We start from the raw sequence: 13981 nt of genomic DNA, 5'->3' as shown, positions 1-13981 counted from the left end.
AAGTAGGTTCTCACCCAAACATTGCTTCAAGAGGGACTTAAATTCATGATCCTTGAAGCAAAACATTTGGGGACTTTAATTGATGTCAGATTTGCCATGGCCAAAAAGAAATTGCTTCTGACCTAAAACGGAAGTTAGAAAAAGGGGTCAATGGATTGAAACCGTTAAATGCCCAGATTGAAACGGTTAAATGTCCAACCCGCAATGAGGATTATCCATAGACATTGAGCTTAGTCGATCTAATTTATTTATCGCTTGGTAATTGGTTTCCAATAATGAGGATGTTGGTTCGAGCTGATTAAGAGCAACATAATCAAACAAATTGATCCAGATATCGACAGTCGCCTCGCCTAATCAATCCACCTTTCGAAGTAAGGACATCATACTGAGTTTGAGTTTTACAAATGATGTATACTCCGGTCCCTGGATACTGCAGTCAATACAAACACAGGAAGATATATCTATGATTCCTGAACACAAAAATATATCATCTTCTTATTTTAGCTGAAACATCGATTACTGGAAGATTTTCCTGAGGTAGGAAGACTTCGATGGCTTCTGATCACCTAACCAGTGCTGCATGTGGACTCCAATGGCATCCAAGTACATGCCACTCCTCCCATGGAAGCCGACCACCTTCCCCTCCGTCGTAATAGAAGTGAAGAATGTTCCTATCTCCTCCCCATAGGGACCGCATTTCCTTCTACTTGTAGTAAATGTCAAAGACTTTACTACTCTTGCTCGATGATTTCCATTGATAGGACCATAGAATCCACTTATGCAAGTAAGCACTTCATGGGGGTGATCTAACTTTAACTATGAACAAAAGAATTTGTTTAGAAATTATGAATGATTATTTTTGGACAACGATGAGAAAAGATTAACCAAAATTTTACCACGATTGGAGTAGCGCCACCATCACCTCCGTGTTTTGTTGACCAAACAGATTGTCCATTTCGATCATACTCGATCTGTATCGAGCAAATGGCTTCCTTTCTTGTCAAGTATATTTGCTTGATCCCCGAGAACACACCATCATCCCATGGCCTCCCTCCATCGCCACCCCATGGTCCTGTCTCACATGGAGCTGGTTCTTTTACTACTCTGTTTTCAAACTGAGAGAATTTTAAAGATTTTTAGTCAATGAGTACAATCATAATGCTATCCCTAGGTTCTGCGGACTCAGGCACAGTGTCAGGAGTTAAATCCATAGTCATGGAAAACTCTAACTACAACACATGCTCCTTAGGGTAATGTCCAAATATCCATGTGACATGTCAGACACTGGTACCCTTATTCAAGTGTCAAGTCCCCAACGTGGTACTTTATGCATCTAGCAGTGTCCACGTAGCATAAGCTATCCCTCGCATGTGTTTGAATGTTTCACATGAACTTAGGTCATTATGCAGTATTACCTCATCTGTTGGTCCTCGCCTTGCTAGTGCTAGTTTATTAGTCCAGTGCGGCTTTTCAACCTTTGTAGCGAACACTTCATCTTGACCCGATGAATTGAATGGAGGACGAATTGGTGGGGTTACTATGTCACCCTGATTGGAGGAATTGGATGGTGGGCGTGTTGGTGGCATCACTTTCCCTTCTACCACATGAACACCAATAGCATCAAGAAACATGCCTTTCCTCCCATGGAATCCAACAATCTTCCCTTCTTTCAAGTTGGTGGTAAATTGCTGGCATTGTTCTTCCCCAAATGGTCCATATTTTGTCTTGCTAGTATGGAAAGTGAGAGACTTAATAACAGTTGGCCCCATAATCATGGCAGGTCCATAGAAGCCTGTTAGATGCATCAAGATTTCGAAGGGATAATCAAAGATTATCTGCATACAAGGATAAGAGAAAAGGAACAATACTTCAACACATCCATAAAATCAAACAAATGAGTTTTTCTTTTTTTTGGTCAAACGGAAATTCAAACAAATTAGTTTTATTAAAGGAGAAAGAGAGCTTGATTTACCTTATCAGATTTAAATCCACCAGTCCCTCCATTTTTGCTTCCCCATATAGCGTCACCATTTTGTTCATACAAAACTTTTATGGAAACAATACCCACATTACGTGATACGTGAATCTGTCTAACACCTGTATAGACTCCATCATCAAACTCAGTGCCACCAGTACCACCCCAGGCCCCATATGATACAAGGCCGTTTTCAGCTTTCGAAGAGAATCTCTCAATAGAGTTAGGTACACTAAGCATCTGAAATGGGACTATTTTATCAACACAAATTTTGCAAGAGAGCTTCTAATTAAAAAATAATAAAATTCGTTATCGAGAATTATTACCTTTGATTCTGTATCACTGAACTCTCGTGAACTGGAAGTCTGCCTTGAGAGATCATCTGGTGAATGACAGTTGTATGTGTCCCTCTGTCTAAAACCAAGAACTATATCATAGCTATTGCCAAGATTTCCCTGCACAACCGAGTAACTATATTTCTCAGTCCCATTAGCGAAGTAATGAGACTGAACCAAAGACTTCAATGGGTTTGGTTTGTGGCCAATAGGCTCAAGATATGCTCCAATTGCATCTAGATACCACCCACACTTGCCATGGAATCCAACAATCTTGCCCCCAACCATTGGAAATGAGAAATATGTCCCTTGTTCAATGCCATATGGTCCATATGTTCTTTTGTTACTTTCAAAAGTAAGTGACCGGACATAAAGTGGCCCCCATTCGTTTATGCTACCATAGTATCCTTGGATTGAAGTTAGAAACTCATCTGGGTACCCAAGCTTGACCTAAAACATGTAAATCATGAGATGGAATGTATCTTTGGCAAGTTCTTTGAATAACTTCTGATAAAGCAAACATTAGTATGACTTGAAATAGGAATATAATACTACTTGTGCTAGGAGAAAGCTATGGTGCACACAGTGCGTACCAAAGTTACGTAATTTTTTGGTTTATGTTCCGCATTTTTTAGTTTATGCAATGTACTTTTTTGGTGTAGAACAGTAAAGTCATGCATTTTTTTTGGGTTAATTTACGAATTTTAAGGTTCATTTGTTAAAAATTTAATGGCGTTTTATACGAGTTATTCTCGTCAGTTATGAATGGATGTGGACAGTACACACAGATGTGTTACACATTATTTTGGCTAGTTAAGAAAATATTTAGTGTTAGATTTTAATTAAATTAGGCGGGTATTGGTCAAAGTTGTACATAGGCTTCTCCCTGTTGATTATATTATTGGGAGAAGAAAAATGAAAAAAAAAATCTAGTCTTGAACGTAAATAGTAAACTAACCTTGTCAGTTTTAAGACCTCCACTACCACCATGCTTGTCTGACCACACTGAGATCCCTCTGTCATCATACTCAATATGAATGGAGTCAATTCCAGCTCCATGAGCAATGACCAACTGCCTTATTCCTGAGTACACCCCATCATCCCAACGAAATCCATCTGCGCCACCCCAAGGCCCAACTGACATGGTATTCTTTCCATAATTCTCCATACTCTGTGAAAGAGGATACATGTGGTGAGCAAGTGGTTATTCAACAGCAAACCAGGTAGTGCCTTGTCTGAATAGTAGTCGAAGAAAGAGAAAGAAAGGTGCAGAATAAACGTGAGAGACGGATGTTGCCAGAGAGCGTGCACGAATAATTTATCAACAAGAAGTAAGGTGCATGAATGGTTCTATTCCCCTGGAAAAAGTTTCCAGAAAGGAAATTCGGGGTTCCACTATAGACGGAATTAATTGAAAGGAAGAGAATTGGATCTAGAAAGCAAGAATATCTCCATACAAGTACCCTTTTTCTTTCTAAAAAGAAAAATTCCATGCACATATGCTCTATGATGGTAAAGAATGTTCTCGAATAGAAACATAAAGATGAGTTTAGACGTGAAGTATGCAGACAGCTTAGCTCTTCCCACCCAAAAAGAAAAAAGAAAAAACAGCACAGCTCCTCTCACCTAGTCTGCAATAATATTCTTACTGCCAGCACAAGCAGTAATATTCTCCTCTGAGAATAATTTTCTGCAACAGAAACCTCAAGAAAAGAAGTCCATTTCATTCTAACAATAATGATGCTTATGAAATCCAAGCAGTCGTACTTGTTTGGCAGGCTGCCAAATTTACGATAAAAAAAAGGGTGCTAGCCGCACTACTAAACATGTTAACAGAACCCTAAGACAGCGGCTGCAAATTCACCAGTCGAATTTCATTTGCGATCTAGGTTCACAATCTTAGGCTCTGCTTGTAACTTGAGGAAGAAATGGGAAAGAAGAGAATAATTAAGACAGAAATGAGGGGGAAAGTTAGATAGAAATTAGGAGGAAAGTCGCATTTGCTTTTTAGATTTTCTCCTCTCTTTCTTTAAGAACCAAACAAGGGAACAGGTTTTTTCAAAATGTTCTCTTCGTTTCCACTTCTTTCCACAAGTTCCAAACAGAGCCTTAAGTTGGCGTCACATGGTTCATGTGTGATGCATGAGCTCCAAGGTTCGTATATACTGCTGCTGTTGAGCCTGGTGGCCGATTTCTGTCATTAAGTGGTGCCGTCGGCTTTAATTCCGTGATTTGTATCCAAATAATCTAGGTCATGAAGAAAGGCAAAGAGAAGCATGGATATTACCTCCGTCACTGATGCACTTCATTTCTCCCGAAAAAGTACTGTGGCAGCAGTACCCATCCTGCAATTTTGTATCTTCATATATACATCAGATGGCAGAGAGGGAGAGTCAAGACAACCATCGGCTTCAATTTCTTGGCATACTTGAGCAAAAACAGTCTAGCTCTAACGCATTTATCCCCTCAAAGAGCTCAATCTCTACCACCTCCACATGACAAATAAATCTAAGTTTTTTAGCCTCCCAGTACCTTGCATCAAATCCAGATGCCTGCAATGGGATAAAGTAGTTATTTTTGTTAAACATAATCTTGCTTCTGGAGAACATGATCTCTGCTATTCTACGCTGTAATGAGAAACACACACACGGGCGCGCGCGTGTGCGCACACACACACACACACAAGCAATTTTACCAACATTGTTGTTAGCCGAGGGTGTGGACGAATTTATCTCGCAATGCTTTCTTTACTTGTACTGAAGTTAGGGAGGATGCAGAAGACTTTACACTGAAATCTACCCTTTCACTACAATCAGCATTCTTTTACTTGCACTACAATCAGCAGAGGATGCACAAGATTTTACGCTGCAATGTTCCCTTTCAATCTCCTTGGTATTAGCGACAGGTGAGGAAGATTTTACGCTTATGGTCTTTAAATTGGGCATTCCAATAAGCAAAGAGATCATTTCTGGAACTAGGTCATTATTTAAACTGCTAGTACGCACACATATCCTTGTACATAATTTAAGCCAGAACATGGGTATCCCTGCTCAAACAGAACCTGTAACTTCATGAATACAACTCATAAGTTTCCGGAGTCTCCCAATTTACCGGAAGTACAAATACATAACAGTTGTACCACTAAAAAACATCAACCACTTGGTTTTCGTCACCCAAAAGTGTCCAACGGTAATAGAACACACACACAAACACAAGTGCATGCGTGCAGAGAGAGAGAGAGAGAGCTCCTTGATTTAGCAATGCATGCTACTTCTTTTCCATATGAAGACGGCAAATTAGTACATTCTGACTACAACAAAACAAGATTTCAAATTAGTACATTCTGACTACAACAAAACAAGATTTCTAAAGAACTTTTTAGCATAAGAGGAAGGTTGTCTTTACCTCAATCATAACTTCATGTAGACAGAGGTCTTTGGCTCTGCTTACATCAAGAAGAATCTGATGCAAATTATTGTCGTATCTTGGGTTCAAGAAATAGTCGAGCACCTTCTGATTGCACAAAGGGATCCAGACAGTAGTCATTTGTAGGATTCCCATTCCACGTCAAATATTTAAGACTGGGAGCAAATATTATTAAAGACTTTCCAGTAGACGAATCAAATCTCCACACAACATGTACACTTCAAGTTTCCCACCTGCAATTCTAAGATGGTGGAGCTGGGAGGCGAGACAAGATTCAAGTGACGTAAAATGCAATAGAGATGAACTTTTGATGCTAATATTGTATATCTTCTCAATATCCTCAAGCCGTAATGATGCAGTAGACTTCAACAATACAACCTTGGAACAGCAGCTTCCATTAAAAATTTGTAGAGGTTGTGAAATGGCAGCTTCCATTAACTTAAGCAGGCATTCCATAATTCCCGAAATTCCGTCCTCTGTACTAAACGTTCAAGAAAAAAGCAAGAAAGAAGTTGTCAAAATCAGGACATAATAAAATGTACCAAGCAATTGCAGTTGTAGCACTTGGAATTCTTGGCCATAGATCCGAATACTCTTTTCCAAATTGGCCCAAAAATGGCAATCATGACCATATAATGTACTATGAACAAATTCTCTTTCATTCTCCATATTTATGGTTAAAGCATCAAAACCAATTACAAAAATAACAATACTAATAAAGTAAAATACATTCAGAACCAATTGGACAATGAGTGGAGTTGCTTTATACCATACATACTAAGCTTGATGTCCAAACAAAAAGGCTACTTAGGTGCAGCTTAGGGGAAGCCCAGGTCGAGTAAAGCTAGGGGCAGCAATCCAGTGTGGATGATAAATAGATCTTTTAGGTCTAGGAGAAATAAATAGGCTCGGGCAGAGTCGGCCCACAAGCCCACCAATACCCTGTTATGATACCATGTTGAAGAATCCATCTCAAAATCCATTGACAATGAGTAGACCAGATTTATTGATTTTAGACTATACTAACTAAGCATGGGTGGCTTAGAAAACTAGAAAAGCGACGCGGAAACATTTTTTCAATTCAAACGACACAAAAGCAATCTAATGATCATACAGCTATTGTATTTGGCTATTAGCAACTGCGAAACAAGAGCATACACCTAGAACCTAGGACAACTTGTGAGGGGATTACCAATACCACGTACCTGATGTAGGACGAGTATGGAATTACTCCTCTCCTACGCGTAATCTGCCCAAAATAGGGATTCTGACAGCAGCATAAACCGCAAAGTAATCTTTCTGCACATGAAGAAACCAGCTAATTAGACCTCCAATGGAGGAAACTCTCGAGGATTTAGAAGTGTTTCATCCAAGAGAAACTTACAGTTTCCCGCACATTGATCTTCACCCAATTAGCTGCATGGCAACATCAACAGCTGGTGACCCAGCGAATGAAGATAACTAGGTTAGTTTTCAATGTTGGGTTGAAAACGCTATGCCCGGAGAGGAACTAAGATACGGATTGAATCGTATACAATTCCAATAAAAATTGAGGTTTCTTGTACCTGAAAATGTGAGGCTAAAAATCAGCTTGCAGAGGATTAACGAACATTCATCAGTGAAATACAATATGTACGTATACAGAGAGAGAGAGAGAGAGAGAGAGAGAGAGAGAGTGGAGTTGGTGGACAAATGGGGACGACGACTCATTAGAAACTCGCATAATCAACACAGGATGTTTCTCAAAAACGACGTCGCGCGTAATCATTAACACTTCGCATCTTAAACCTGGGAAGTCCTTTGAAAACCATATTACCAGGGATTTTAGTCAAATTGTGATCTCATTAGGATTTACATCCATAATCAAGATTGTTCATCTCGTAGATATTTTCAAGAAGATAAACCATGTTCAAGATCATTTTAATCCAACACTTATTGATGTATAATCGCACACATTTTGAGTGAATTTGTTTCTGTGCAAATAGACTTGGTCACACTGAATAAATCACTACAACGAAGAAACGCCTCTCTGGTGTATTGAGATCTCGCAACGCGAATTCGTCGAATTGCGGTCTCATCCCGATTTATCTCCATGATCGAAAGGGTTCATCTTGTAGAACTTGTCAAGATGATGAAACATTGTTGAAGATCGTATTAATCGAACACTGATGGACACATAATCAGAGATCATTTGAGTGAAGTTGATTCTATGAAAATAGACTTGGCCACACTGTATCAAACCCATTTTAGCAAAGAATAAATTCACTCCGGCGAAGGGAAGTTTTCCGACGAGAGAGAGAGAGAGAGAGAGAGAGGGAGAGAATGTGGTATTTCAGCACAGAATGCCTTCTGGATGTTCACTCTATTGTAATGCGAGTCAGAGCTTAACTGGGTTTAGCTGTTCCAATTCGTGCAGCTTTCACAGAATGCTCCTCCTCCGTTGGTCTCTCTTGTTTGAGAAGAAAGAAATTATTTTTCGGGATGAGGTGGAAAATTCCACCTCCCATTGTAGGCCCTACCGTGTGTTTATTGCCTCATATTGTAGAGCTCGACAAATAGTATATTCATGCAAAAAAAAATTAATTTTATTGGACATTCATAGGTATATCAAAAATTGAACTTTAGTTTTTGAAATGGACGTCCTGCAGAATCCAAGACGTTTGTTTTATAAACCAAAATTCAATTTTTTACAATGTCCAATAAAATTGATTTTTTTTTTTTTTTGCGTGAATACATTATTTTTCAAGCTATGAACAGTTCAAATTACAACAATAATCGCATGGCAGGACTCAAAACCCCATTGTTTCCTCCACATCCGGACGTAACTCACTCTCCTTTTTGTTTTACTGAACCTGAGCCCCAAAAAAAAATATCAAATTGCGAATGACCGGACTTTTTTTTTTTTTTTTAAATATTTCGGATATTCAGGTAGGACTGTTTTCATCAACAAATCGTACATAAAAATGGGGAGCAATAAATCAGCATCCAAATAAACATATAACAGAAAAAATAACCTAAGTTAACCATTTTATTACTAATTTTACAGATGTAAAAAAGTAGGGGTTAATTGAGTAACACATTTATAATTAGGTGTCTAATTTAAAATTTGTTAAAATTTTGATCTCTATTAAACATTAAGGTCAAAGTTGGGGCATTGTGAAAATTATGAGAGAGAAGGAGAGAGATAGATCAAGTGATCAACATCCAAATAAGCATATAACGGGAAAAGATAATTCAAATCAACCATTTTTATTAGTAATTAGACAGATTTGCAAATGTTTGGGTTAATTGAACGGATGTCTATTAAGTAGTAAATATTAAAGTCAGGTAAAAGTTTGGGGGTCTTATGAAAATTTTCATTTATTTTAACATAAAAAGGACCGTTCATATTCACAATCGATGGTCGAAATTAAAATCGAATTTTTTCTTGAAAGAATTTGTTTTTAATTTGGATCATTAATTATCAAGATGAATGATCTGGATCCCATTAAAATTCTCACCCGATCCTCATAACGGGAATGCTCATAGAGGATCCGAACCTTAAAAAAAAATTCTATATTATAAACAGAGCGGTTTTTATTGAAAAATGTCTTGACATATAAACAAGAGGATTCTCAACAGCCGTTGGATTACTTCATGTTAAATTTATAGCCATCGGATTATTTCTTTTTTAAAAGGTAAAGGGAATATTCTCCTAATAAATTTATACTTATGTATTCTCACTTTTTAGACAATGTATTTCTATGTAAAATATAGAAAAATAACTCAAAATGGTAACGCTTTGTGGAGATCACAATTATTTCATAAAACAGTTAGAGATACATTTTAGGCACGGGCATCCACCAGTAGCTATAAAATCTACAAAAGCACCAACTCTATCGTTCCCTCTCTGCCTCTCTGTCTCACAGAATCGTCGTTGATCTCCTTCGCTCGTAAGCCTCTCTCTCTCTCTCTCTCTCTCTCTCTCTGGTGGCTTGGCGATAAACAGTGCGGTTGTTCGACCACAAGGTTTTCAAGTGTACTCGGTGCTTTCGTTTTCCCTTACTGTAATGAGTTTTTTTAGTAAAACATCCCTCAAACTATCCCTTCTTTCTACTTCTTTCTTTTTTCTTCTTTTTTTATCCACTTCTACTTCGTTCTTAAACTATTGAAATCTCACATATTGCGGATCAAAAAAAAAAAAAAAATCTCACATATTGAATCCGATTCCTAACTCCATCCATGAATTTGGACGGAAAACTTACCATGTGCCACAAGAACGATATATGTGATTTTGGTAGTTTGAGGACGAAGTAGAAAAAAAATGATAGTTTGAGAAATCTTTTCATAAAAAAACTCCACTGTAATTACGAGTAATTGTTTTCTTGTCTATAATTTTAGATATGTCTGACATCTATAGTGTGAGAATCGTGTTACTTTATGATTTGGTCGAGTTTTTCAGTAACTTGGTTTGATTCTGGTTTTAAAAAATTAAAAATCATGTTAAATGGTTTTGTGTATGGATTTATGTTGACGGCTTCACCCAAACCGATCCTGCCATATTATATGTAAATAAGTATGTGTATAAAATTTGTTTCAATACACCGAATAAACTTTTTTCCGTAGTCAATTAATTTTCAAATCTAATACTTCATTCCACCACCCTATTTTTTTCATTCCAAGATTAACTTCCAAAACTTTCTATATATGCTGACATATTCCTATAATTTTAACACGCTAAACATATGCGACTTGGGCTTTAGTCAATTCATTTCCAAACTTTTAGTCGGTAAATAATTTCCTAATCTAATATTCTATTCCATGACCCTATTCCTTCACTAATTACCTGTAGTATTCAACTCTTCTTTAGTTTGTTAATGATAGTGAATTTTGGTGATTTTAATAGCTCTAGTTTTAATGTAAGTTTTGGTTCAACTTATCTATGCAAGTTTAAGTATTTTAAATAATTTATGGAGATAATAACTCAATTTCAAGTGAACCATGATTTAAAACCGAAACCGATTCGTATTTCAAGGTTTGGATTGGTTTGGTTATATGAGTTTTATGGATTAATTTGGTTCTTCAAATTCATAATATATTAATAGTAGTTTGGTTTTTGATTTACGATAAAACCAAACCAATCTGGTTTTTGCTCACCCATAGGATTTTGTTTGGAGCTAGACTCGGTTCAACTCCCCTTGCAAAATAGCACTCGAAATCCGATTTGAGTTATCTCTGTGATTTTTTTTCCCAATGGCTTTTATATTTTTTTACTAGATGGAAAATATCACTGAAACTATCAAGAAGTTCGTCGACCCAACAATCCGCGAAATGTGACTCTCTCTCTCTCTCTCTCTCTCTCTCTCTCTCTCTCTCTCTCCACAAATGACGCTGGGTTTGCAGGAAAAGGCAGGTGAATTTGAAAATCTTGAAGGTTTCAGTGATCGAGCAAAAGGTAAATACTTCCATTTCCAGCTTAATTTCTTTAACTATTTAAGCTTTTCGTGGTGGAAATATGTGGGAATTTACGTTCGTTTCGATGTGACTGGGTAATGTTCTTGACACTTTAAAAACACTATGATATGGTTTTTACACAATTAGATGAAACGTGAGTCTCTAAGGTTCCATGTGGGTAAGATGAGCATGAGCTTGAAACCAAGAAATTGTATGATGTTATTAAACGAGAATTGCTCAAAAAACTAGAATTTCGATATTGAGTTTGGGAGCTCTGATATATGAATATTGAACATAGAAATTAGAATCCCTTCAACCAAATGGAGCATAAGCAAGGTTTCATTTAGTTTGTTATTCTGATGACTGTGCATATGGTACCAGATGGATAATACGTGGTTCAGACATGTCAATAACCGATCAGACCTATATCGGGTCCTAATAAGATGCCACTCATTGAAATTGTTTTTCCTAATGTATCCCTTCAACCTTCGAACAATTAAGGGAGTGTTCGGACATTCTTCCATCCTAAATGGATCCCTGGCCTTTTCAACAAGAACGATGGGCCCCTTCGACTCTATGTTATGTATTCCTTTGCCGCATAAGAAAAACATATATGGGTCTGAAATTCTCTACATAATATAATATCTGTGACCGCAAAACCCTATGTTTGGTTTTGGGGATTTGGGTCTTGGCTACAAAATTACGATGGAACTACTAAAGGCTCCGTGTTATCCACCATACAAATATTATGTGCATTGATCATCAGTTTAAGAAATACTAGTAGAAGAAACAAATCAAAGTGTTAAACATTGATGCAGGTGCTGGATGCAACAGATAATGGACCCTCGGGTCCTGATGATTTGGCATTGGCAGAGATAGCACAGGCCACTGAAATGCTGTACGTCTAAATTTTTGAACTTACTCTTTGAACGGACATTGTTAGTCCTCTCAACAGTACCATTTCTTTGACATGCATAGCTCATCTTTTGAGATATCTTCCAGCTCTGGATGTCACATGGTGATGGATGTCCTCTGGACAAGATTAAGTGAAACTGGCAACAATTGGTGCCGTGTCTACAAGGTAATGCATTCGCTATTCCCCTGACATTGATCGTATACGGGCAGATAACTCAGAAACAAGCCTCCACTGCTTCACAACATTTTGTGGCCTGCATAGTTTCTTCATTTTCGATTCCTTAAATATCTGAAATTATTTCCATGACAGTCATTAGCTGTTATAGAGAATTTTGGTGCGGAATGGATCTGAATATGCTGTTCGTGACATAGTTCAACACAATTCTCAAATCTCTGTATGTGATCTGAAACTCTGCCGGATGTTGCTCTATTTTCCTACTATTTTTCTGTACCGATTGAAGTACTTCTATCTTACATTTTGTGTGCCAACCTTTCCTGCTATATATTGATGTAGGCACTAGCAAGTTTCGAATATATTGAGCCACATGGGAAGGATATGAGGAGTAATGTGAGACAGAAAATTGTCTCTTTTGAGTAGAAGATAAGATACAAGAAGTGGGAAACAAAGCTGTTGCTGCAAACCGTTATGCTTCAGGAATGACACAATCGTGCAGATTTAATCAAGGTTTTTTTTTTTTTCTTTTTTGTGTGAGCAGCGGCGGCTCCAGGATTTTAGTTCAGCATTGACAGAATTACAAAGAAAGTACATTATGATTTTTTTGATAGGCCGCTACATTATGATTTGATAGAAAGAAAGTGAAAACATGCGAACAATTACAGTCTTGAGATCGCTGCAGGGTAATTGGAAGTTTCTTCCGTTTTATTAATGAACCCTCCTACAGCCACATATGGTGACTTCACCGACCTTGCACTAACGGCCGCGCGGGTCCACTATGGATCCCTCACGGAACTCCGAGCCATTAAATAATTTGAAAAAAAGCCCGAGTGACCCGTGAAAAATCAGCTTAATGCGAAATGTAATCTGAAAAGATTAGATTGGACATCTACACATATGGCAGAAAGAGTCTGACTCATTAACCCTGGCCCCTCAGGTGAGGGCTTGCTTTATTCGGCTTACTTTGCACTAGCGGGCCGAACTGTTCAAATAAACAGGCCGAGGCATGATCCTAATTCCTGACCTTGCAGATGATCCAGTTGACGGCCCATAATCCCAAACAAAGCTCCATTTATCTCTTTTTTTTTAATCCTAAAAAATGCCATTTATCTAATTTATTCCTTTTTTTAGAAAGATTTATCTAATTTTGTTATTCCCTTGGAGATGCTTTTAGAGGGTCTAACAAGTTGGGAGTTGGGTCTACTGAGCTAAATAAAATGTTTAGAATATCCTGATTTTGATAGATTTGACTGGAGTATTAAAAATGAACTTGACCTTGCTTGTATCTTAAACAACTTTGTTGGTATTAATTAAAGAGACTCGTTTATATCTATTGTTATTGGTAATTGATTTTCAGATTCTTTTTCCATAAATGTGCTTAATTTTTTTTCATGCAGTGTGAATTTGCAATCTTGTTATTCAAACTTTCGAAGTGTGAAAGAATATACAAATGAAAAGTCAATCTTGTAAGCGTGTGTTTCACAAACAAAATTAAATACTTATTTTTCAAATAAGTAGTTATTTTTTGAATTAAAGGTAATGGTATTGTGAGATAATGACCTGTCTCATAAAGAGAAAAATAAGTACTTAACAAACCTTAGCAAAAAGGAGCCTAAATCATCAACATATAAAATGACAAAAATGAGTGTGGTTAAAAGAAAAAGAAAATGTGAAAATCACATGCCTGGTGAGATCATCGAAATAGCCTCGTAGAAATCGATC

At 37.4% G+C, this 13981-nt stretch overlaps 1 protein-coding gene across 5 annotated transcripts; it reads right to left on the bottom strand.

The window, feature by feature from the left end:
- Positions 1–313: 313 nt before the first annotated feature.
- Positions 314–7355, bottom strand: LOC131330968 (jacalin-related lectin 3). 5 transcript variants are annotated; one of them, XM_058364746.1, is made up of 10 exons: positions 7121–7355; positions 6942–7035; positions 5716–6212; positions 4598–4862; positions 3269–3481; positions 2302–2760; positions 1973–2215; positions 1416–1835; positions 897–1115; positions 314–816 (listed from the first exon to the last, which is right to left on the bottom strand). In XM_058364746.1, exons 5-10 carry the CDS (start codon positions 3476–3478, stop codon positions 517–519), a joined length of 1851 nt encoding a protein of 616 aa, XP_058220729.1. In that variant the 5' UTR covers positions 3479–3481; positions 4598–4862; positions 5716–6212; positions 6942–7035; positions 7121–7355; the 3' UTR covers positions 314–516. The 5 variants fall into 5 exon arrangements, with proteins under 5 accessions (XP_058220729.1, XP_058220730.1, XP_058220728.1 ...); XM_058364747.1 differs by lacking the exons at positions 6942–7035; positions 7121–7355 and adding an exon at positions 5010–5142; XM_058364745.1 differs by lacking the exons at positions 5716–6212; positions 6942–7035; positions 7121–7355 and adding an exon at positions 5006–5141.
- Between the last annotated feature and the right edge of the window lie 6626 nt (positions 7356–13981).

The sequence above is a fragment of the Rhododendron vialii genome, chromosome 6a, assembly GCF_030253575.1.
Source record: "Rhododendron vialii isolate Sample 1 chromosome 6a, ASM3025357v1".
Classification (NCBI taxonomy): domain Eukaryota; kingdom Viridiplantae; phylum Streptophyta; class Magnoliopsida; order Ericales; family Ericaceae; genus Rhododendron; species Rhododendron vialii.
Note: the sequence above shows the minus strand (reverse complement) of the source record. Positions and strands in the feature narration are given on the sequence as shown.